Source organism: Falco naumanni, chromosome Z, assembly GCF_017639655.2.
Source record: "Falco naumanni isolate bFalNau1 chromosome Z, bFalNau1.pat, whole genome shotgun sequence".
NCBI classification, from domain to species: Eukaryota; Metazoa; Chordata; class Aves; order Falconiformes; family Falconidae; genus Falco; species Falco naumanni.
Genome location: NC_054080.1, coordinates 32,328,719 through 32,355,464, shown reverse-complemented (window position 1 = coordinate 32,355,464; position 26,746 = coordinate 32,328,719). Strand labels below are relative to the sequence as shown.

Below are 26,746 nucleotides of genomic sequence, written 5' to 3'. Positions count from 1 at the left end.
TTCCAATCTCAGTCACATAAGGAAGTTACTAGATTGCTCAATTATTTTATTTTTTTTAATTCACACCTGCTAAGCCTTAGTATCTGCCAAACTGGTGGGAGACATGAAAAAATTATTCCTCAAGCTCCATATGAGAGTTACAGAAGCTGCTGGTCCACATTCAATCAGCTGAAATGCCATTATAACAAACAGTTTTCAATTTGTTGTTCTCCAAATTTAATAGCCAAGATCTCAATATTCCTCAGGAAAAAAACATGGAATTTTTTTAGAGAAACAAAACCTTGCATCCAGCTGTTCACTTGCAATTCCACACACTTCTTTGAAAAGTTCATTTAAATTCACTGCTCTACAACCAGCAGAACTAAAAGCTTTTTTAGGGTTCACTCTTTTATTCACCAGCCAGTCAATATATCCTCATCAATATACCCCACATTTTTGCTGGCAGCCCTGGTAGACAAAACATTCTAAAGATCAGACTTCCACACAGTCAGGAAGGCAGCAGAGACCACCCTAACAGGTCTACTGGCCAACTAAAAACATACACAGCAGCAGCATACTCCATCCTTGCCTCAAGCAGCATTTAACATGTGTGTCCTATGTATTCAGCAAGTGATGTTGATGAGCCTGTAAGTACTAGAGCATTTCACAGTTCTAGCCCTTCCCCAGATGCTCAGAAGGGTTTTTGGTGGCCAACAAAATGGTTTTATAGGTAACATGAACTAACATGCAAACCATCACTATTTTGTTTCCCCAAGCAGTCAGGCTGGAAATGGCAATTTAGAAAGGTACATATATCACACCCTGAAGAAAGCTAGTCAGAAACTACACTAACATTTGCATGTGAAACTCTGTTCTTTTGGGATTTATAAGCCAAAATGCTCCTCAGCCACAGCACTGTAAATTCTATTCCCTTAAGGTTCATAGAGAAAGTATTAGAATACCAAACGATACAAATGACCCAGCAAATAGACTGTGGTTAAAACACATACTGAGGACAAACAACAACAAAAAAACATTACTTCCTCTCCTAAAGGTCAGTAATCGCACAGAGCTGACGAAGTAAAAGAAAACAACACTTCACCATTTTTATTTCAATAATCGCTTATTAGTCTGCTGTTTTTATCCAGTTGCTTCTCAGTGTGTTTTTTTTAATGCTACTCTCACACTTTGCATTTATAAAAAATCTTTCATTCAACATTTAAAAAACAAAGAGGTAATCTATGCATAAATTTTATTTTTATGTTTTCCTTTTAAATTGAAACCCATTTACAAACTCGAAGTGTCTTCTTCACTAAACTGTGCAGGACTAACAACATAAAAACCAAGGAAGCGTAACTATAAGGGTATAAAATTCAAAATGTGGTACTACAAAGCAAGGTCTTAATCTAGAAATATGCTAATATTTAGACACAATATTGTACTAAGAACTGAAATACAGATTTACAGACAAGCAAAGTCAGTCAAATACCTTTAGCCTCCAATTATCTCCTACTTCTGTTTTGATCCTGTTCAGCCAATTTTCATCAAAGTAAGCTGGATCTCTGAAACACAAAAAATGTAGAGTGTTTATTAAAAACAGGTTACAGAAGCTGTGAAGATACCTTAGTAATTAAGCCTCTACCTCAGGCTAAGGTTATTTAAGTGATGACCTCTGTATATGACACATGGCCTGTATATAGTTCAGAAACCTTCTACTACTTACTTTTCTAAGGCCTTGCACTCTGTTGACAGCACAGCTTCATTTGTGTGCCGTGAGTAGCTAATACTTTTGAGGAAGCTGCTGTACTTGGAACGCATTTTGCCAGTTTTTCTCTTTAAGTTCTTCTTCCTCCAATTTATTAGCTGGTGCTAGAGCAATATTTGCTTGCATTACTTGGAAGTGTTAAAACAATACTTTTACATGTATTATGGATCCCTACTGCTATACACTACTTAAAACTATTCAACTTCTAAAATGGGAAACTTGAAGTGGAGTAATACAACTGTTGCCTTTATATGGTGAGAAGAGTCAAACACAATCACTGAAGTTAACAGTTATTTGTTATTTCAGCTACCAAACACTATCAGGTTTTGCAAATCTCTTCTCATGGTAACTCTAGACAAACCTTAATGTGAACACCCTTCTTTGAAAGCTTTTTTTATCTTCTGCACTTTTGACAAGGCAATCAAGACAAAGTATGGAACACCTACTGGTTGTAAAGTATACTTCTTCCCTCCTTTTCCTTTTCCTTACAAGCACCTTCCATAAGTTGCTGTTTCAAGACAACTCCCAAGACTCTCTTGCCCCCAGGTTCCAATGTCATCTAAAAGGCTCACATTGTCTACCGTTCACTTAAACCATGTTTTCCTTATATCGTAGAGAATTTTGAAAATGTTATGATGAAAAGTAAGGAGATGGACTGTACTACAAATAACTGGTTTTAAAGGAATAGGTCAACATAACATAAACAAAGGCTCATATTTCATCCAACATATGAAGTTAATATAGTTGGGGGGAAAAAACCAACTTTTTTGTAAGTGTAAGGCTCTTAAGAGTCAGTGCGGTAGGCCAGGTTGGAGTTTCACGTGAAGTATTCTAATTTCTGCACTTACACTGCTGCATTTGCCGAGTAGTTAGATTTACTGCCGTATCTGCCACGAAGAAGAAGCCTCCAGACTGAGCTCTCTTTTTAAGAGCAGGATGCAGCAATTACATCAGTACTTATATTAGGGCACAGAGTTTGTAACCTCACTTTGGACCTGAGGCACAATATCTCCTGTACTCTGTCTTCACCCCAATGTCTTCTTCACATTGCATCAAAGTCTGCCAAGTAGCCCACGATACAACACACAGCAATGGAGAGAGATCACAAACAACACTGTTTCTCTACTGACACATTCAAATTGCTATTTTTACACATACTGTTACAGAGTCTGGTGAAGATTACGGTGTATTTCCTTTCCTCTGACATGGCATCCGCAAACATATAGCTGGAAGAACAGCTTTAATTACTAGTTAAGTTGATGACTCCAAATTACTCCCATTCAAAAACAGTGCAGTTCTAGCACAGATGACAGAATCTTAAACTATGAAACAGAAAAAGCAATGTCTTATCCAGAATTTAATCTGTTTTTGAAACAGATGTTTCCAAATAGGTTTCAAATGGCTTCTCTGCGCTCAGAAACCAGGTAAAACTAAGGATGAAATTGAGCTGAATACATACAAGATCTACTAGAAATGAAGGCTCACATTCAGCTTTCTCATGCAACAAATGGCTCTTCTTGCAAAAAGTCTTAATTTGCCTAAATTCTACGCAATCACAATAAAATAATCTGTACGGGGGGGGGGGGGGGGGGGGGGGGGGGGGGGGGGGAGGAGAGTTCAAGCCCCATGTAGATAGCCCAGAGAGTTTGATTCTGTTTGAGGTGTGGAGTTCAAAAAGCACCCTAGCACCTTTCAGATTGTCCTTGGCAATTCCCAGAAGACCTAAGTGAATTTTGCTTACAACAGACTCACAACTACAAAGCGTTTATGCAGCTGAGTGACAAAGCAGGTAGGCCTAATTACCTGTGCCTCACCAGCAAAAAGACTAGAGGGACTTTCTTAGGGACTTCTTTAGGACTGCACTTGGTCACTAACATCTTCAGCTGCTTCAAGGCTGCAGTGCCATGAATATACCAATTCTTGATTTGCCATTTTCATTGTAAACAATGACTCTAAGAAGCAACATGGTAAGCATAAACGACCACTTACAAGCAGAATTATATTTGGACCGATTGGATGGCTAATATTGCATATCTATTTTTCAACAATAAGGGCATCAGCTCAGGAAGAATAACAAGATTTCAGGGTCAGCTCCAACTCATTCCACTCTGGAAGCCTGTACTTCAATAGCAAGTAAGCGGCTTTTCTCAACTACCTCCTGCAATAAAAGTAACATATGGACCAGCAACTGGCCTTCACTGTCTTGATGTAAGTCTTGGGCTACCTACACCTTTACATGTGTCTTCAGATATATAAGAAAGGTCCCTGAGAATTAACTCCAAACTCATTGTGGTCATCCACTCGCACAGATGACATTTGTTGGCTTCTTTTAAGTATACAAACCTCAAATGATCCAAGGGTTCAGCAGCTGATAAGCAATCCACTCTAAATTACCAACACGTAACAGTGGTGAGAATACTACCAACAATTCTCTTTACAGCACCTCCACACAGATTACACAATAATTAGTAGCATATTGCAAGAACACTTCGACAGGAATACAACAATCAGAAAAGCAACAGGTTTGGTATCAACACCAGGCAAATCTACAATGATCATCCTTTCCTCAACCATAAGTGACCTCAGAGTAATTTCTAGTGTGCCGTTATAATTTAATTTCTGTCCTCAAAAGTCCGATTAAAGTTCAGCATTAATACCAACAGCAATGCTTTCTCTATCAAACTAACAGAAAGCAAATCTGAAAAAAAAAAAAATCCATCAGAATTTCTACAAATACTTTTTAAAAGGGGCTTCCAGACATTTAAGTCAGTCATTCACAGCCCTTTCTGCAAACAAGTCTCTTTGCTGAATTTTTGGGAATCACAATTCAGTTATATTCAGAGTTCTTTAACTCCCTTAGTCCATGCCATTAAGAAAGATGCTATCATTTCTTAAAAGTGTTTGAAAAAGCATCACCAAAGCAAATATGAAAGTATGTGGTTGAAAACTGAGCAGCTGTGATTACAAAAACTACCAGCTCATTTTGAAAAGGTACTGCACTAAACAAGGGCAGCAGAAAACTGACTGGAGCATCATCATTACCAGGAGATGACTTGTTAGAACCGAGCATTTTGAATTCAGTCAGTTCCTGAAGCTGGATCCAAACTTGCACAATCTCTTGCACTAGGTAACTTTCCAGGTTTATAAAGGCAGTTGTATATTAGTTGGTTGCTGCCTAGTATCTGAACAGTACTGCAGAAATCTGGGTCATTTCTTCAGAGCACAAGATACTTATGCTGTTAATTTATCACTTCATGTGATGTTGTTTTCAGCAGTGCTCATTTATACCATCTCCATCTTAATTTGTATGCAAATTTTCCTTTACTTAAGCAATCATCTCTCCACATCATAGATGCCAAGACACAGAAATATTCTTCTGAAGAAATACTACATGCTCTGTGGGTTGGTTAACTCATGATTATTACTCATTTTGACAGTGGTACAGTAAGCTGCTTTAAGAAATGTCTGTTTACAAAAAATTCCTTCCCCCAGTAATGTACAAAAGCATGGCTTTTGTGTTCTGCATGTGTCAAAACATACACAGCATGCTGCAATGTATAATATAACAAATGAATAATTAAGTCAGGCACAATGCACAGATGACAAATGAAAATATATACCATCTCTTACATTTACCAAGGCCAGTATGACAGGCTAAGAAATAATTAAAACAAGAGGGACACCTGGTACTAAACATTCTCCAGAGTGGGATGAAAGGAAAATTTGGAACTGTAGTATGAAACAGGGAATTATGCTGCTATAGGGATACCAATGGACACTGAAAACATGAGTAACAATGAATCTACAAAAAATAAAAAGAAAAAAAAAGTATGCAACTCATAAGCAACCCATAGCACTTTTACCTGCTTGAAACAGCATAAGCTACATGATTTTAGGCAGACAGTTTACTCAGTTCAAGTATTATCTTTTGCTTCCAGTCTTTACTCCTGGAATACAGCACTCTCTAAAATAATCAAAACTGATTGTGCACAGGATCTTATCTCACTGTATTTCATACCAATTCTAGTCACAGGAACCAGTAATCTCCACATCTGAACACAAATGAACAGTGAATCTTAAAGAATAATACAAAAAGGTGAGCTAAAGCATAGGCTGAATTTCTTCCTCCACGATAATATAGTCAGCACTGGATAATTCCATTCAGTGGTACTTTAACCTGAATTTGAAGATAGAGGTTTTATGATAAAAAGAAAGTGTCCTTCAGGGATTCACCAACAGCTGTTCATTAACAACTGAATTTTTAAGCAAAATGTTCATGTTTGGTTACATAGCAAATGTTTCTGCCATTTTACATCACACACTACATCAGTAAAAAGCTTCTGAAGGTGTCAGTAATACCCTCTTGTACCCTCTTCTCACTGCTTCTTCTAGCAGTTTTCTTACAGAAAATTCTACATGAGTTGTTACTTCTGATGAAGGGCCGTTACTTACAAATGGGCTTCTACCTTGAGTGCAAAAAATATTGAGAACAATGTACAAAAAACGGACAGCAATGGAGGAAGCTGCTGACCCCTTCTGAATGCTTGAGACAAGGCACAGCTGTGAATAAGTTGATGAGTAAGCAATCCTTTTTTTTCTTTCAGCGACAACAAATCCTACAGTTCTGTGTTGTGCAAATTTTCCATATATCTAAAGCAACTAATCCCCTGAACTAGGGATCTCCTTGAAACTGTCTTGATTTCATCTTCTTTCCACTATCTCCTAACCTCACAAGTACCAATAGACTCTCTCTGTGAAGGTGGAGGTTAAAGAAATAGAAAAAACCAGAGAGTTCAGACTTCTAAAGTTTTCAAGAAGAAATGCTATCCTTACTCTCCTATGGAAATATATCCAAGTCACTGGATCATCCCAACATCTTCCAGTTTTCATCAGTGCTCTCTCTCTACCTCAAGAGTTCCTTACTGGCTGAATTTTCCTCATTCATAGCAAACTTTTTTAAAAAGGATTCTCACTGGATATATTAATCTGCTCTTTCAGTTATTTTTTAATCACTGATTAATTTACTATAGTAAGAGTCCTGATGCACCCTAAAGTTGCCAGAATTCTCCACTTCCACCTTCATCTAAGTAACCTATTAGTACCATTAGCCTCAAAGAACACACAGATGAAGAACCCTAAACAGGAGGCAGCTATATTGAAAGACATGCAAATTTCAAGGAACATGCATTACAGAAATAGTAGCTTCCTTATTCCATTGAGAAAGGGGATAACAGCATTTAAGTTCTGTATCTCCAGTGGAGACAATAAATTTGTCCTTTGAAGATAACTTGAGAGATTTTCGTGTCAAAGCCACACTGTTCAAGGTTCCACTGCAAATTAAGTGTTTGCAGTCACGTGGTGCTTTCAGGTGTACTTGCTCTTCACAATTTAACACCACTGCATGACTTTTCCAAATAACCTCAGGCACCCAGCCATCTTGCTCTTACACATTTTTATACCTGCAAAAATTTTCTTCTATGTGATTATTTTTCTTAGGACAAACAGGGAGGCAATGCTGCTAATATAAAAACAGGAGTAGACTGGAAAACCCTACTCTAGACTTGCTTTATATTGTTAAGTATGTCCTGATTCCTAACGAAGTATTCCTCTTCTGGTATCTGTTTGAAGGAGCAAAAGAAAGATTTCACTGCTAGTGTCAAACTCAGATTTGTTTTCAAGAAAGAATACTTAAAATGGCTTTGTCAGTATGCTCCTTATCAGTTTTCTAGTCAACTATACAAATGCTGATCCCTGTATTTGGCCTGCGTTCTCATGTCCAGGGAAACAAGACAATATTTGGCAATTCTGCAACCCTTGGTATCCATTTCAAAAATCAATTGCAGCCCTCTTCTGTCACTAACAAAAAAAGAAAGCGCAGTAATATTTTCCCTCATTCATATGTTACCATTACTGTTTTACAATCCAAGATCAGCTTGCTGCTGCATTTCAAAGTTTATCTCAGCAGGAACGCAGTCAAAATTTAGCAATAGTACTGCTAAATCTATGCATGAGTATCAATGTATTCATTGCACAAGTATGCAAAATGGTAAATCTGAACCACAACTATCATAAAATAAGACCACCAAATACTAATTTTTTCAGGTTCAAATTATTACCTAGGACATAGAGAAAGAACTTTAAATTGCTTAGCTGATCTTTACATACAAACCGGGTAAACTAAAAAATTCCCATATTCAGCATGGCAATTGCTACAGGAATTACTTTAAAATCAAACTACAGAAATGCAGTATTTTTATTGCACATCTCTCTTTAAAACTTTGGTTCATCAGCTGAAAACAGTAACTCTGAATAGTTTTCTTAATACTGTGCCAGGGAGAAAGGCAGTTGTTTCAGGTCATTGCAGTACCAGGCCAAACAGACAGTAAGGTTGAGGGGCCTTTGACACTGAAGTTTCGTCCTGGTTTGTATCAAGGTATATTATGTTTTAAATCCACATTTTTACTTGCCTTTGAACTAGACAATCAAGAACATATACAGTTATCAACTGTTGGGCCATCATTAAGTTAAATGGAACTCATACCCTACAGCAGAAGTTCAAGACAGAAAAATACCCATATTAGATACATCGCTATTACATTTTTTCTAAATACTCTGAAAAGAGATTCATGATGATTATGCTGAAATCCTGACTTACTATGTTTACTAAAGACACCATTTATACGGTCACCATCTTTTTACACTCCAGCAGGTAAAAAAGGACATCTTTCCAAACCTAAAAAAAACACTAGTGGTACATGATCAATGTATTTACCTTCAGACTTGCAAACTTCATGTTCAGACTTCAGAACACTTATAAGTAAGCTTATTTAAATGATGGGTTGGAAAACTCATTACTGCGATGGCATATTATGTCATCTTTTGTGTACCAGCAAAATACATTAGAAGAGTAAAAAGACTGTTTCAATTATTCTGAAGCAAGAGGACTGCTGACATTACTTGAAATCAGTTTTGTCTGACGCAAAAATATGTAAAGATTAGGTAATTCTTGTAAGTGATCCCTCCTCTTCCTCTCGGAAGGAGAAATTAAGTGCAGAAAGAAACTTCACAGCATTTACATCTTCTCTAGAAAAACAGACTTCTCTACCTCAAGCCTTTAGGATTTTACATTCCAGATCTTAACTTTCCCATGCTAAAAAGTGATCCCTTTAAATATTTGACTACATCCAGATTTCTTCTTTCTCCCTTTTTTCACTAGGAGGAAGGCTCCTGCTCCACCTGAGGATTTGCAAATACAGAACCGATTCAGCATCCTCATTAGCAGTTAAGGGGCCAGGAGGGCAGTCAAATTGTCTGCGTTCAGTAGATCTGAGCTACACAGTAGAAGAGGGAAGTAGCAAGCACTAGCAAGGGATAGAGCTGACTGACTATCATCTAAGAAGGGTTGCTGTCTTCTAGTGTTTGGATTCATGGCACTGTTGAAAGACTGCCAAAGCTTGTCCAGTCCTTAGACTGTTACTCCTTCTAGTCTCCTGGGCAGCAGCTGTACAGCTAGGGAGACCTGGAAAGTACCAAGTATGATTACACGGCTCTGGAAGCTATGGTCAAGACCCAAGTGGTGTTCTCCCCAATTGTGCTAGTTAGCAGGAAAGGTGTGAGGAGCAGACAGATCCTACTGGTCAACAGCTGGCTGTGAACTGGTGTTGGCAGCAGGATTTTGGTTTCTGTGAGCACCAGAACCCTCTTTGAGAATCAAGCTCAGAAGAGATGGGGTCCATGTGACTACAGCGGGCAGAAGCATCTTCACCAACAGGCTGGTCAGCCTGGTAAAAAGCTTTTTTTAAACAAGGAACAATAAAGGAGTGAAAAATACAAAAATACAACCAAATATCAAGTGACAAAGTAGCAGACTGAGGGCATGAGATGATGTGAACAAGAGCTACCTCAGTCAACAAATCAGGGCTGAAATAGCGTCACTCCAAGCACATGCACATAAATAAGGGAAGGCCTACAAAAAAACACTACAGGGAAAGCTCTCATCCTTGGGAATCAGCAGGATTGTATGCACACATGAAGCACCTGTGCACTAATGCATGTAGCATTGAAAACAAACAGGAGGAAGGCCACAGTCTCACTGGGATCACAAAGACTTCATAGGATGGCTCACATTACTTACAAGGGTGCTGCCGTGAATAAATACAGGCTTTTTAGGAAGGACAAGCTGGGAATGCAGTGACAGGGAGATGCCCTTTATGTGAGGGAGCAGCAGGAATGCATGAGCTCTGTCTTGGGATGGATGATCAGACAGCTGAGAAATGGGCCAGGATGACCAGGCAGACCAACACAGGTGACATTGTTATAGATGCCCACTACAAGCCATCTGATCAGGATTAACATCATCATGGACAAACTGATGAAGCATGGCCTGGGCAAGTAGATAGTGAGGTGGGTTGAAAAATGCCTGAACTGCCATGCTCAGAGGGTTATGAGCAGCAGCATGAAGTCTAGCCAGAGGCCAGTGTACTAGCAGTGTACCCAAGTGGTTAATACTATTAAATGTCTTTAATAATGACCTAGATGATGGAACAGAGTGCATGTTTTCAGATAATGCAAAACTGTAAGGAGTATTTGATACACCTGTAGTTCTGCTGACATTTGGAGAGACCTTGACAGGCTAGAGAAATGGACTGACAGGAACCTTAAGCATTTCAGCAAAGGTAAGTGCAAACCCCACATACCAGTGTATGCTGGGGGTCAAACAGCTGGAAAGCAGCTTTGCAGAGAACAGGTAGAAACCAAGCTGAACACATTCCATCAATGCGTACTTGTAGCAAGGAAGGCCAGCCACATCCTGGGCTGCATTGGGAACAGCTTTGCCAACAGGCAAAGGGAGTTACTATTCAGGTCTGGTGAGACCACATCTGGAGTGCTGTGTCCTAGACTCCCCAATATGAGAGAGACTTGGACATACAAGGAAGCTAAGTAAAGGGCAATTAAGATAACTAACAGACCGGAGCATGTCATACAATGTGAGACTGAGCAAGATGTGTCTGTTTAGCCTCAGGAAGAGAAGGCTCAGTAGGATCTTATCAATCCCATGTATAAATACCTCACAGCTCCTTCATCTTTATACCCTCATAAATCTTCTCAGTGGTGAACAGACAAGAGGCAGTGGGCACAAACTGAAAGACAAGTACTCTCACCTGAACATAAAGAAAAACATGCCCCCAGCTTTTTTTTTTTGGATTGGTTGGGATTTTTGTTTGTTGCAGGGTAGGGGTGGTGAGGTTTTTTTTCTTTTGTTTTGTTTGTTCGTTTTTTTTAAAACTGTGAGGGCAATTGAATACTGGAACATATAGCCCAGAGGGGCTATGGAGTCTATATCCTTCCATACAATTGAAGTCTGACTGGACACAATCCTGGGACAACTTTCTCCAGCAGACTCTGCTCTGAACAGGCGAGCTGGATTGAAAGGCACCTCTGGAGCGTTTAACCTCAACTGTTCTACAGTTCTTTGATGCAAACCAGAACTTTAACACAGAGCTGTTCATACCTGTTCTGCACCTGTCCAGTCTTCATTTTCAACAGATTACACGAGAAAAATTTTATCCTGCATTTACACTCAAGACAGTACCCTTCACACATTAAAAAGAATGAAGCAGGTTGGTGGTTGTTTTTTTTATTATAGGTCTGTAGGAGATGGCATGTTTAGTTTGGACTGCTGACTGGCAAATGCTGCCTAAAGAACAATAAAAAGTTGTATTTCTGTGAAAATAGGTATATCTGCATGTAGCTACATTTCAGATGCATAACTGTAGTCCCCCAAAACATCCTAGATTACACAGAGATGTCGAACCAATGCATTTTATATTGTTTGTTCTTACAAGTTCAAAAGAACAAAAGCATTATCTAGATTAACAGCTATTATTCCTTCACTTACTTTCAAGAACGTAGTATCTTTGCAAACAGCTAAACTGATAGTCCATTCAGTTTATTGCAGAAGTTTTATTTCATGAATTATAATATGATAATGACATACTGATATACCAACTGTAGTTTCAAACAATCAGGGCCAATACCTTACCTTGCACTGGTTCCAGCTTCTTAGAAGTTTGAATTTGTAAGCCTACTTTTAATCTAACTTTGCAGTGAACTCACACTTAAATAAACACCCCCCTAAAACCAAACTTTTTTTTTCATTTACGATAGTTTTCTGAAAACTATCGAGAAAAAACAGTCATATTCCAGATCAAAGTACTGTATAAGCATAGGACAAGCCACATCCTTAGGGAATACCAGCCAAGTTTGAACTGAAATACATTTAAATACACAAAAATGTAAAAATAAAACTGTATTTAATTCATTAAATAATTTCTTACATTTTTTGAAGAACCTGTGCCATTACAACTCCATTCGTTAAGTCCTCCACTGTCTGGCATGGTGCCTCAACATTAAACGTCTGTATCTGTGGGAGAAAGGAAGAGGTTATCCTCTTTTACTTTAGTGTCAAGGGATTTTCAAAAGTAAAAAAATGCTACCAAATAGAACAGTGTAAACCTCACATTTTTAGTGTACATGTTAGGAATTAAGAAGCTTTAGATTTAGTAGCAATCAAGGAAATAAACTACTGCCAGGGCTTAGTATCTTTGTTTTTGCAAACTTGTAAACTTTGCGACAAATAACAGCAATATGTTCTCCAAAAAGCTATTTTTCTAATTTGGAAAGTCACTGGGCCTTTTGTTCTCCCATTCAAGTACTTCTGGAGCATATACTCAAGTACACTCTTTCAATGAATACACACAAGAAACTCAGCTTTTAGAAGTTACCCTGATCACACAAAGCTCTCATAGGCTCCCCACAACCAGAATATCAAATGTAGAGGGACATACATACTCCAAACATAACTATTCCATACTATCAGATGGAAGAGGGGACCACAATGCTGCTAAACCCCAACAAGTTTATGCACTACTACTGTTTCAAAGGTTTCAAGGCATTTTATTAACAGTGACAGACAGTAAGGTCCACATAATGACAAGTCTCTGATCTTCAGATGGAAGCTAAGATTCCAAAAATGCTGCTATTCTGAAGGGGAATGCCAAGGACCATAGGACTGAGCTGTTTGATGACAGAATTACTTATGACTAAAGATGAGTTAGTTTGGACTAATTCCCCTCCAGACTGCCCATTGAACACACTGAGACCAACCTAAAGTTAATTTTCTGAGGATGCTGTGTAATAGTCTAGGTTACACAGGAGCAAGAATAATCTCTTAACAAAAACACACTTAGTTTCTATATGGCTTCTATTCATCAACTCCATTTTCATGCATATAGTATACAAGCTATCTGAAACCCTCCTCCTGCCATATCAGCAAATGTACAAGGCAAAGCTCTTCTTCCTCCCTTGGTGTGGAAAAGAGCCTTTCTACTTCAGCATTTTTTCCAACTGGTCTAAGTTATTTGATCATTTACTTGAAATGAACACTATTTTTAAAGGATGTGGTTGAGTTTTGTGAAAATAGTTTTGATGACATCATTTAGATGTTATCTGTCTAGTGCTGTCTGCTATCATCACCCTCAAGGGTTAAACCATGACATCATAATATCTTTGGAATGTCATGTAAGCAGTCTAGCAGCATCACTTAACATTAGTTTGCAGAACAAGCACCTAGGTGAATGCTCCTTTCTTCCTCTGGAAGAAAAAAACCCTAGCACTCAGTTGGGGGAGGGGGAAGGCAACAGTGCCCACAAATAGCCAAAAAACCGAGCTCTCGAAGCACGTTTGCTGATCAAGTTCAACAGTGACCGATGATTCATGAATGATGTCCATGTTCCAAGAGTACAAGAACAAATTACTGTGTGGCATACAAAACAGGCAGAAGTGACTTCTGCACTTCGGCTACAGTAGATTTTCCTATAGCTTGTGCTGAGCTACCCAGAAAACACAGCTCCTTGCTTTTTTTTCCAGAGAATCAAGAAGCCATCACAGATTGTCAAGACACTGGGTAAAAATCAGGGTGGGTGGGGTGGAAAAAAAACCACACATGAAACACTACGTAACAGGATATAACACCAAATTGCTATTTTGCAAGAAAATTGAATTTACTTACAGTCTCTGAATTGCAATACTGTTGAAGGAATACAGAGACAATTCTGAATCTGAATCCACAAACTCAGCAACACACTAAACAGGAAATACTTTCTAGCAAAAAAAGAGCTACATCATCATGGATGCTTATGCCTGAAGAAGTTCCAAGATGCTATGAAGATAAAATTCTCAGCATAGCCAATGAAAACTTGTTTCTACTTTTGCATATTCTACCTTTACATAATGAAAATTTAAATCACTTTGCTGTACAATAGACAAATTTAAAAAAATCACTTAAGAACTACGATTTTTCAAAAATACTCAAAGTGAAATGCTCTTTTCAAATAAGTAATACCAACATCAAGGAGGTCTTCAAACAGAGTGCAAACTACTCAGATTTTTTAAATTAATTTTACATCTTGGTATATGAAAGACTTCCTTGACTAAATAAAAGTGTACATAGGAGATACCACTACAGTGACAGAAGAAAGGTTGCTATGCCTATTTCTGCAACACAGAGAAACAAAATGCACACTCTGCTGTTTTATAACTCATTTTAATTTCATAATTCCCCAATACTTTATGTAGATGTACAAGAAAAGGTTAACACTATCATTAAGGCTCAGGTAACCAGTCTGAACTCTTTTGTTCTCCACAGTTACGTAGGCACATAACCACTGAGGACAATAATGCCTTTCACAGTTAGATGACAAAGAACAGAAAGAGACAGACTAAAATTAATTATATGACTTGTTTCTTCACATACATTTGAATTTTATAATAAATGTCTTTGCTTGCATAGGAAAGGAATATACAGCATAATACCTCAATTAAGGTGTCAAATTTATGCTACAAAACACATATTCAGCTCCTAAAACAAAGGAACTATATCCTTTCCAAATCCTTCAGATAAGTAACGAATTTTCTTCCAAAACAACCTACATAAAACAGCTTTACAAATTTATGTCAAACTCCTATACCATTCTCAGATAGTTCTACAAAAGGCAAAACAACCTCAAAAACCAGTGTTCATTCTCCTGAAGGGAGAAGAATGGTAAGAATGTAGCAACACAGAAGCAAAGTCCAGCTACAGAAACAAAGAAAATACTTTTTGTGTGTGCCTCTAAACAGCTATTCAAGAACAGCTGTTAAAACACTGTCCTTCCTGTGCACTGTGATGCATTTCCCCTGGAAGACTTCTGTCTCACCCTGCTGGAACTGCTCCTACTTCTTGAGTGTTTGCAATACAGACCCCGTCGTTAGTTCCCCAAAGCTGTAAATTAATTCTCATTCCCTGGTAGGATTTTTTCCACTTTTTGTACCACTATATGGAGCCTTGACATCATGCCTGAGTGGCGAGATGCCATCCAGAGGGACCTGGACAAGCTTGAGAAGTGGGCCCATGTGAACCTCTTGAGTCTCAACAAAGACAAGTGCAAGGTCCCACACCTGGGGCATGGAAACTTCTCATATCATATCAATACAGGCTGAGGGATGAAGGGATTAAGAGCAGCACTTGTGAAGGAGGACTTGGGAGTATTTGTGGATGAAAAGCTGGACATAAGTCAGTAACATGCATTCACAGCCCAGAAAGCCAAACGTATCCTGGACTGCATCTAAAGAAGCATGCCAGCAGGTCAAAGGAGGTGATTCTGCCCCGCTGCTCCACTTGGGTGCGACCCCACCTGGAGCACTGTGTCCAGCTCTGTGGCTCCCAGTACAGGAAAGACATGGACCTGTTTGTGTGGGTCAAGAGAAGGGCCACAAAAATTGTCAAAAGGATGGAATACCTCTTATGTGAGGAAAGGCTGAGAGAGTTGTGGTTGTTCCACTTGGAGAAGAGAAGGCTCCAGGGAGAACTTATTGCAGCCTTTCAGTACTTAAAGGGGGCTTATGAGGAAGATGGGGACAGACTTTTAGTAGGTCCTGTAGCAACAGGACAAGGGGTAACGGTTTTAAACTAAAAGAGGGTAGATTCAGACTAGGTATAAGGAATAAATTTTTTATGAAGGTGGTGAAACACTGGAACAGGCTGCCCAGAGAGGTGGAAGATGGCCCATCCTTGGAAATACTCAAGCAGGTTGAATGAGGCTCTGAGCAACCTCATCTAGTTGAAAATGTCACTGGTCATTGCAGGGGGTTTGGACTAGATGACCTTTAAAACGTTCCTTCCAACCCAAACTATTCTATCATTCTTTCAGACAAGAGCTGGGTGGGTGTGGGTGTGTGTGTGTGTTAGGGGAAAAAACATGAACCACTTGGCTCAGTCGCTCAATTGCTACCTTTAGTAGGCCTTACACCTTCCATCAGCTACCATGTAATGAGAGAAAAGGGTTCTTTCATTTTATTAAATATTAATTCAGACCTCTGATCCACATGGTCATGAACATGAGCTGTCAATTTTTATATAACCTTAAAAAAAGGAGTAGCAGGTGACTGTTTCAGTGCAAAGAAGGCTGTCACTGGGGACTAAATAATAGCAGCAGGAAGTCAGAACCTTAGAAAAATCTGAGTTACAGTTCCAGATTACATATATGACTAGTGGGGGCTCGTTACCTACTAGAGATAGGAGGCAGAAACATATTTCATGAAAAATACTCATGATATGAAGGTCAGAGAACTGGACAAACACTCAGTTCTCAAGGACAGTAGCTGAAGACCAGGGTAAGAGTTGTGATGGTGAACCCCACAAAGCTGGAAGAAAAAAAAAAAAAAAAAAAACCTACACAAAACCAACCTCACCCAATCTCCTTCCCCCCCAAAGACAAAAAAAGTTCTCCAGCACCTTTCCCTTCTCAACACTAAGAGTTAGTGAAAGACCTGCTCTTTGCACAGTGATTATATACGTAGTTTGGGTTTTATTGCTGGTGCAGTTTCATAACATACCTTTTGTTTTCTTTTGTAATAATAGCTGAAATCTTTATTAGAGGTTCTTGTGTCACTGGTTATCTTAAACACAACAAAAGGTTAATACCCTTTTTCAATTAGTTTCCAATTATTTATGTCCCAAAGTACTCTGCAACCTACAAATGATCGTTTTGAATTACTTACCCAGTATTTCCCTACATTTTTGTAACAGACTATGCAAGCTTACAACTAGCTGCCATGTAGAGCTTAGAACAATACTGTATCACCACAGAAGAAAGAAGATCACACAGCTAAGAGAGGAAGAAGTGGCTAAAAGGAGAGGAGTAAGAACAAGAAAAGAACCAGGCTCACTGGCTTGGATGCGAATCGCTACTCCAGTCATTAGCAAGAACACTTGAAAGAGCAAACTGGCAGAGATGATTAAGGAGGGTTGGATACTTATGGCCTCATACATTCACTCAGTATTACCTAAAACATCCACAAGAATCCCACACTACAACTTCACCCAGCTTCAGTGCCCAGAGGAAACCAGAACATCAGGTTTTTTCAGGATGATAAGCTAATTATGTGATACAGAAAGTTGCTCTTCCTCAGATGCCAAATTTTTGTATTGAGGCAGACCGGGCATAATGAGAATTGGATTCCTATCCTACAACCAGATCCTGTGCTTCTGGACAACTTTCCAGTTTCTTCACCCATTTTTCTCCTCCCAGCTGGTAGCACTGCTATCTTCTGCTTGATTAGTCATGCCCTAAGCTATTTTTTCATGCTTTCCAAGACAGTAGTAGACTGCATGGAACAAAGGGGATCCAGGTTCCCCAACAAGCAAGTTTTATTCCAGGATTTGTATTTCTAGATGTTTTCACCAAATTTTAGGCTGTCGGACCTCTCTTATTAAAAACACAAGAGTTACTTGAATTACTTTGCAATCCAGTCACAATGTTAGGCACTTAATTAGCAAAACAATGAAATGGCAAGGTCTTTACTGGCCAGAGTGGGGAGTTTTTCAGGGAGAAGTTGAATATTAATTTCCTTCTCATTTTATATATACTGTGTTTAACCTCATACCCGAACAGGACAGACCCATGAAAGATCTCAGTCAAAATTCTTCATTCATAGATTAAGTTTTCCAAGTATTAAATATTTCCTTTGCCGAAACAGAGTGCAGAAGGTAGGAGAGATACCTTGACTAAAGCTTAATCAAAGCTAATGTACCAACTCCTGGGGAGAAAATGAACATATTCCTTTCTTCAGTTGAAAGCTAGATGAGCCAGCTGATGAAAAAAAATACTACACAGCATTGGTGATGAAGATAAAATGAAAACATGATACACAATAGGAAGGTCTAATACAGCACCATAAACCCACAGTTCTCTCTAAGCTTTTATCTACTTAATCATGTTTTATTAAAAGATAATATTTACCATTGATGCTGTCCCTTCTTTTATCAAAACACAAGTTATTTATAAGTGCAAAACTGCCAAACATTACCTCAATACACCCACATTTATAGGATCCATACATTCACACTCCATCAGGCACCAATGAACTTGAGAAACCCAAAAAAAGTGTCTTTTCAGACTAGAATCATCTTCTCATGGAAGAAAATACGAATGGCAGAGTTTACAGGAGGTGAACCGCTGGCTTCCTCTGCAGATCAGAGTGCAAAAATTTCCACCTCTACTACTCAATGTTGACAAAAAAACATAATTAAAGTGATGTCACATTAAACATGTAGGTTATCTTCTGTCTTCAACACTCTTTGACTCATTGAAGCCTAGATTATAATGCAACCCATAGAACTGGGAGGCATGAAGTTTCACCAAAGGAGGATTAATGGAACTGTTCTCTAAAAGTAGGTATGCAGATGAATAGCAAAACAGTACTCAATGAACAAAAGAGTGAAGTTCTTTTTATCCTGAATGAAGACTGACAGGCTACTAAAAACCTGAATAGCACCAGGCAAATGTGCCCAAATGATCCATAGCAAGACAAAGGACAGGCAGCAAGGCATAGCTTCAATCTGATGGCATAAGACAAAGCAAAATCCATTAACTTATCTGCTAGTGGTTTGCTAGAAAGCTTTGCATACTAGCAGTCCAAATTTATACATATTTCTAATATTACTTAAACAAAACAAAAAAAGGTGAACATAGAAGACAGCTTTTCCCTTGCAAGATAAAGAAAAAGAAGAATAACTATTTAAAGCCCACAACTCCACCTTCTTGCAGCTGTAATTTAGATGAAAAGTACTGTTTCTATTGACAGGCAGAATAAAGAGCTCTTCACCCAAGGCACAGAAGCTAATCCAAGAGCACTAAGTTCTACTGAAATATCATCCACACAAACTTTCTGATCAGTGTGGAAGCTCAATCTTTCACAGGATCACAAAACTAAGAAAAACTTATCAGCTGAAAGATAGGATTCAGAAAGAGTTGGCAGTAAGTCTTCATCAGGCTAAGAAAATTCAGACTTAGCAGATTCTAGAACTGGTAACACACATGTATAGCATACCACTAAATTTAGCACATCTTACAGTTCAGGTCCCCATTTCCAGGACTTACATTTCAGTAAATATTTTCTTGAACTTCATGGAGACTGCGTAGGTATACAGAACAAGATTCTTCCCATAGACCAACCGAATTCCATGATTCCTTAAAAAAAGGCAGGAGCCACCACTGACTGAGCAGGCTGCCATCTTTTGGCATTGTCCATAAAATAAAATCAGCTAAACCATGCCAGAGTAATCCAGTCCTGCTGGTTTCTTCCCCTTTCCACCAAACGGGCGGCAAAGTTAATAAAACAACAATAATCTGTCACAATTAAACACAACTTATTTCTACTTGTTCCTATCCTTAAGTAAAACTATGGATACCTTGCTGCCATGGCAAACAAGTTCACTCAAAGGTTTACCTTAATTAATCCAGTAATAGAGAAAAGGCTATAACACATTTAATACTTTTCAAATCTGCAATGAATAAAATACAGATGCTCATTTCCTAGATTTAATGCCTCCAAAACACACATCACATGGGGCATGAATACCCACTTGTTGTTTATCTTAAGTATGTAGAACTTAGCTACCTTGAGATTTAGCTCCAGTCAACAGGACTTCCACAGAGGTCACAGCACTGTACTTCTGGTGTAGTGTACTCCTGCAAAGAAGCTTGAAGCTAAATGGCATGAAAGAGCCCTATGAATTCTAGGGATGAACTACATTATCATCAGATTTACAATGCATCTTTTTGTGCAATACTTGCTCCACTATATGCACCACTCCAAAAACATTTCCTGTGTGCCCCCTCTGAGAAGCTGCCATCCCTCTGTGGCCTCAGCTTGTCCACTGAAACACAACTCCAGCTTTGTATTCATTCAGAAGCTTTCGTCCACCGCAATGGCTGGACTCCCCCTGCCTTTAACCTTTGAGAGCTCTTCCCTTCGCAAAAACCTTCCTCCTCCTTTCTACGCTGTCCCTTCTTCATTGCCCCGAATGAGAAGTACTAAGTAACTCACAAAAATGACTGTCATGTATGGCAATGTAAAGCAGCCAGGAAAACAGCTCATGCATACTCTGCAGGGCAGAAAACCACTACTGGTAGGTTGGGAAACCAGTTAATCCCTTTCCTGTGTGGGACATCGTGCCACACTGTTGGCAGCAAAAGATGTAAGAAGGACACTACTACCCTCTTCCCCTCACCTCCAGCCACACATTTCCACCTAACTTTGTGCTGCTCTGTAGCCAACAACCTTGTTTTGTTTGTTTTTTTTTTAATTAGTGACTAGGACTTGTGAATTAAATCAATTAAGCAACTTAAGTCTTTCTAAATTATCACAGTACTCAAGGCTCCTCAGCTCAGCCAAGAAAGCAGATAGCAGGAATTGCAATTGAGCCTTGGGCCCCTTTTCTCCCTTCCCTGCTGCACAACTTGTTGTGTAGAGCAATTGCATACTTCCAAGTCGAACACATTGCAGCAAAGACTTCTGATGGTCCAGGAAGAATAAAATGTCAGAACACTGCCTTCCAGTTCAAGCGCCTCAAAACGATTTCACAATGAGACAAAGGTAATTGTGCAAAATTCGTGATTTCACTCCATCTCTTTGAAAGAACTGCTTAAGCATTTCAAAAGAACAGAGAAACAGGTTTCTCTCCTCACCTCCCACCCTGAGATTAACAAGCTAACAGAAAAGTTGCTTCCTTTATGCTGCTTAAGGTTCACAGTTCCTAGCAGCAAAATCTGTTTCTTCTCCAAGCAACATCTCACTATCCCACCCCAAAAAATGAGGGGGCAGAACTGGAAGCTGAAATGGAACACATGCTGAATCACATCTAAACTTTTCTTCAGAGAACTAGTAATTGTTATACAGTTACCACTGCTACAGAGCAGCTCTTCAGAAAGGAGTAAATTGGAAAAATGCACAATTTGGAATAAGGCCCCAAAGAATTAAAGTCTTAACACTGTGTCAAAACACACAAAAGAATAATGCCTGCACCTCCAAATCCTGTGTTCAGCCTTCCTTCCTGTTGTTGACTTAAAGGAAAGGGGGAGGGAGGGAAGGAATACATACAAACTAATACATTAATATGATAATTAAAGACAATAACCTTTATCAGCCCTATACCCTTGCTCTGCAATACAATGTTTAATAAGAGAAGTTCTTCTGCCTCTGTTTGACCTCTCAGCAACAGGTCAAAAAAATCCCTATAACCTAATAATGACACTAGACAGCCCAGCTCCTTCAAACATAGTGATATTCCGAGCATAACCATTCACTACCCTAGAAAACTACCCCTAAAAGGATGGAGTAACAAATTCTCTACCATCTTAGTGAGAGGTTATCAAAAACAAAAAATGATGCTCAATGCACTGGTCTGTCACAGCTGATACAGGGGCTGTGGTCTGCCATATATCTCAGCCCATGGTCCACAACTGCTGGCAAGCTCAGTGGTTTTTTTCCCTTCTGTCTGAGCAGCAACATATTCAAACAACTATCTTCTTGACCTGCTGCCATATCCAGCATAATCAACCAGTCCTGAAACGTGGCGTTTTCTTCAAGAGGTAAGAGATACTGATGTGATGATATCATCAAAAGAAAATGAAACCCTACAACTTTGTCGTCAATGATTAAGCACTGAAAGAAGAAAGAGTTTAAACAGGATTAGCAAGTCTCATACAATCTTGGCATCTACAAGAAACCTGAAGAGTACTTAAAACCACAGACACAGAAGAACCAAGAACAGCATAGTCTAAAGCGGAGGCAATTGGACAGCAGGAGACAACACAACCTTCCTAGTAAATTCCAGCAGATTTGATTCTCTCCGAAAAGGGTGCCCACAGACCATTTACAAGCAGCCCTGGTTGAGGAATCAAAATCCACTTCAGCACTTGCTCACATGGGCTCCATATTTCAAACTAACAGAGGTAAATCCTTCCAGTCCAGGATAGGCCACCACACAGAAGACAAAGATACACTGTACTGAGAAGACTTTTTTCAGCCAAAAAGGAGACAGGTTAAAGGATTGATAGCATGTAAACAGCCAGAGTGCTTTTAAAATGGAGGGTGCTCCAACACTGGCCTTGTACAGTGTTTACAAAATTCTCACTTATCATAAAGGTTTTAATATGTCTACCACGGAAACTATTTGGCCTCGAGGGTTGAAAGAGAAAGCAAGCAGCCAAGACGCAGCACATGGCAAAATAAGGTATTTATCATAACGAAGCAAAGAAAGTTCATGACATCTCCACAGCAATCTGCTACTTAAACCAGGAAGCAGTGACCTCTTTGAGGCATCCTGCTGTTCATATACCAGTGTTAAGCAATCTTCTCAGTATCACGTCTTAGTTGTATGTTAAAAATTTCTCAAGATTACATTGCAAAAGCCTGTAGCCATCACACTGAATTTAGATCTAGACATACTCAAGCGTAACTGTCACATGCACATTTGACAGCTCTCCATGTTTTAAGAAACAACTCCGTGATGTATCAGAGTTAAAAGCACTCCTGACACTACACACAAATTAAAAAAAAAAAAAAAGATTTAAAAGTGTATTCATATGTGGACCAATCGTAAGTTTTAAACTGAAAATATGTGAATCTGTATTTGATATGCTGATCAATTTCAGTATCATCACAGGTTTATCTCACAGCCACATTTTTCTAAACTGCTTTGGCTGCAGTGCAGCTTAGATAACTATACCACAGTGCCTACAATAGTCTCAGAAGCCTCTTCTGAGAGATTTTTGGTAGAGCAATAGTTCTGCATTTACAGTAGGCTACAAACACTGCTGAAGTATAAATACCAACTTTGATATCTCAGTAGCTGGGCTCCAGACCTTCACTCAGTTTTGTCCACATTGCCACTACCTTGCCTGGTTCAAAATAACATCATGGTCACCGGCTGAAGTGGTAGGAAGCAAAACCTCTCCCAGATGTTTAAAATCCTGAACAAAAGTTATTCAGGAACCCATTTGACAATGCTGTCAAAGAGGGAAAGAACCCCAGCTAGACCACAACACCAAACATCGGAGTGCTCACAATATATTAAAGAATAAAACAAAATATATTCACAAGAAAGCAGTTTACTCCTACTTAAAGATGCCAGAATAGGAAATGCAGACACGCAAGGTAAAACGGCTTGAGGGATATTGTTATTCATTAAAATCATTGGCAGAGGGAGGAGCAGTTTCATCTCAACCTACATCTATCTGAGCCAACACAACAACAAAGTTTAGGTTGAACAGGTTCTCAGACTTGTGGAAAGCCTTATCTACTCAAAACACAAATAAACCAGTTCAAGTACTTCTTCATGAATGTGAAGCAAGCCATCTGGGAGGTTAAACCAGTTCTTAAGAACAGGCAGCTCCTCTAGCATAATGGGAAAACTGGTCATCCCAGGTATGCATAAACTGCAATTAAAACAGCTCTATTCTCCCATCTAAATGAACGGTTTCCCAAGAATCATTATGGGGCTTGAGAGAAAGCCAGACAAAAAAAAGAAACCTTGTTTATACAGCCAGTTTCACTGAGGACTAAAAAAAATTCATTGCCTCTTTTGCAAGTTGCACGTATCCTGAAATAAACTGAAATCACCTTTCCTCATATTTTTTACTGAATCTGTTTCAAAGTCACTTTCAAACAAAAATACTGAAATAATAAAAATGACCCATAACTCCACACATTTATCTAAGAAACTCACTGACAAATGCTAATGCTGTTTAAGAAGGATTTCTGTCAACCAAAAAAGATGCTGCCAGTTTCTTGATTAGCTCAATATCTGAAGGGGTGCAAAGGTTAGAAATGTAAAAGGGATCTGTGTGGATTATTACTACGGGCAGGACAAGACTCCACTGTATAGGCAGTTTCAGGACCAAAGATTATAAATACCAGCTACTACTCAAAGATGACCATATGACAGTAATAATTCCTACAGATGGTCAATGCCCCAAGACTTTTTCTGTTACTGTGATTTCTCTCTCTATGCTTTCAATTTTTGCATCTACTTTTCCAGGACAGCTTTTTGTGCCAAGGTAATTTTTTTTCAATGGTTTAACTTTTCTAAGAAAGTACAGGTTATTTTCAAGGGTAATAGTACAGTTTGCTGCTCAGATCAATGGCCTCAACTACCAACCTCAAATGTGGCAAGGAAAAACAAAACAAACAAATCACTAGTTCTCTCTACTATTTTGTTTAATGCAGAAAATAAGTGAAATTTTCACTAAAACTGAATAGACTTCACATACACACACTTGTCCTCTTCATCTCCACAAACAAGAACCTGTGACACTTACTTACTGTTGAGACTAATACAACTTCCACCACAACCGAACACATGCAGAATAAAACAATCCTTTCCAACACATACAAACCACTGGTTTGTACTATATTTGGCTGTACAAAGAATTCTCCTGGGGAACAGGGAAGTAGCCACTGCCTTCTTACTTTGCATTTTGTGATTTCCCTAGCAAACATCTTAAACTTCGGAAGTTTTAAAAACAATTTTGTTGAAATATTAACACCTCAAATTCAAACTTGAACAGAATACTTAAGTAACAGAATAATGGAATATTTTTAGTTTTGAAGTCTTTTCAGACTTGACACAGGCTTCTGCACAGATGCTATACTTCAACAAAATATTCTCAAGTCATTAACAATTTTATCCAGCCTGCGACTGGATGATGGGTAGGATCAACAGTTCAAATAACTCTTAACAGGCCACCAAGAGAAAATTCAATCTCTTTTATCCTGCAGCATTTCCCCGTGTTGCACATACGGTAGTCTCACACACAAAGGAAAGAGTTAGTCTGTTGGTTACTTGGAAATCTGGGGAGTTAGAAGCGCACTGGGACTGTGGACACCTGCCAGGTAAGATTTCAAGCTTTTGCTTCTCCAATTGGTACAGCTGCTTTACTGCCAGAGAGCACAAGACGAGCATATCTACAACAGCTAGAACAAAGACACATGAAAACTAGCAGCATGTAACAACAGATGTTTCCCCCATTGCTCCCCAGTAAACCTTTCTCTTTCTCCTAGCAGCAATCCTTTCACTCAGCCTTTCTTTGCCAGGATTCACACACATCAACTTCCTCATCAATTCTATTGGTAAGAGGACTTTCTTTCCCAACATCTGACAAAGAAAGTACAGGAAGCCAAAAACAGGACAAGTGGCCAACAAAGATGCAAAGATCGGCAAGAATGTGAAGGAAAGACACTTGGTTACTTAATCCAGACCTCTATGAAGCACTGAGGTACCCTCTTCCCCCAAACCTCCACCTTCTGTACTTTGCAGGCCACCTGCTCACCGCTTGACAGTCACTGAATTCCCCTTGCTCATCCCCCTTTTGACCCTCACAGAGAAACCTAACCTGTCATTTCCCAGTAACTTACTCATCACCATCACAGGTTTAGCTCCTGTGCAACAGGCGCAACAAGGCAAGCTCCAGCCTTGCACTGACTAAACACGTAAGAGAAAAATCTCATTTTCTTTAACAATCAGTTGTCCTCCTGGGTTTTATGTACTGGGTATTTCCTTGCCAATTCTGGTGATGGAGTGAGAGAAAAAAAACAAAACAAAAGAAAAAACCAGCCCCTAAACCATATCCAGTGGTCCAAAACAGCTAGCCAATAAATAAGCTGCCTCAGAAATACAAGTTGCATAGCTATACTACAGTCACTGCTGAAATTATGGAGTAGCTGCAAACCCAGTTTCAATGCCCACTGCATACTGGCTGCAAAACCCGAAAAGTTTATGGACCAAGCTCCGAATGTCAAAACAGGAAGAGGTAATTCTTAGACTGATAATGGATTATCTCCGACTGCAAAGGTGAATTTTGCCTCTCGAGGCTCAAGTACTAGTTAAAAATGCAAAGAAACAGACGAAAATAAAGTTTGTGGTCAGGGAGCTGCGAGGCGCAGCCGGCCGGTTTGAAAAACGCGGCACCGGCACACGGGGCGCTGCCAGGCAGCGCGGGCCGGCGGAAGGCTCAAAACCACGGGCAGCGCCGGGACCGGGCGGGGGGCGCGGCCGGGGTAAGCGCGCCCAGGTGCGCCACCCCCCGCCCTGCGCCCGGGCCGCGGAGCGCCACTCCCTTTGTTCCCCCCACGCAGAGGCAGAGCCACGGCGGCGCAGGGCTCCCCACCCCGCGCAGCCCCTAGGCCGCCGGCCCCGCCGCGGCTAGGCGAGGCGAGGCGGGGCGGGTCCGCCAGGGCTCCGCCGATCCCGGCCGGACGGGAACCGGCCCGAGCGCCAGGGTGCGGCCCGGGCAGGGGCTCGGGAGGCGGAGCGAGCCCCCCCTCTCCCACCGGAGCAGGGCCGCGGCGGCGGGGCGGCGCACGGAGCCGTGTGCCTGCCGAGCGGCCCAGCTCCGGGCGGGGGGCTGGCGGCCGCGGCACTTACCCAGGTGAGGAGGCTCTCCCCGAGCTCAGCCCGCTCCAGGCTCGACACGTTGAACATGGTGGGCGCAGCCAAAGGGGCCAACGGCCGCGGCCAGGCCAGTACCGCCGGCGCCCGCCCCGCTCCGGGCCGTGCCCTGGCGTCGACACGTCAGAGCGACCTGGCAAGACCCACCCGGGCGCGCCTGCGCCGTCCGT

At 40.1% G+C, this 26,746-nt stretch overlaps 1 protein-coding gene across 6 annotated transcripts in view; it reads right to left on the bottom strand.

Moving 5' to 3' along the window:
- HOOK3 (hook microtubule tethering protein 3) overlaps positions 1-26,722 on the bottom strand; it is a 94,092-nt gene extending 67,370 nt beyond the window's left edge. For 5 of the 6 annotated variants that reach the window (XM_040579253.1, XM_040579257.1, XM_040579255.1 and 2 more), the window contains exons 1-3: positions 26,553-26,722; positions 12,082-12,167; positions 1,469-1,541 (exon numbers count right to left, since the gene is read on the bottom strand). In XM_040579253.1, the coding sequence (XP_040435187.1) occupies positions 1,469-1,541; positions 12,082-12,167; positions 26,553-26,609 (216 nt within the window). In that variant the 5' untranslated portion in view covers positions 26,610-26,722. Of the gene's footprint in view, positions 1-1,468; positions 1,542-12,081; positions 12,168-26,552 lie in introns of those variants that run through there. The other variant, XM_040579258.1, reaches the window with a different exon arrangement.
- Positions 26,723-26,746: the final 24 nt, after the last annotated feature.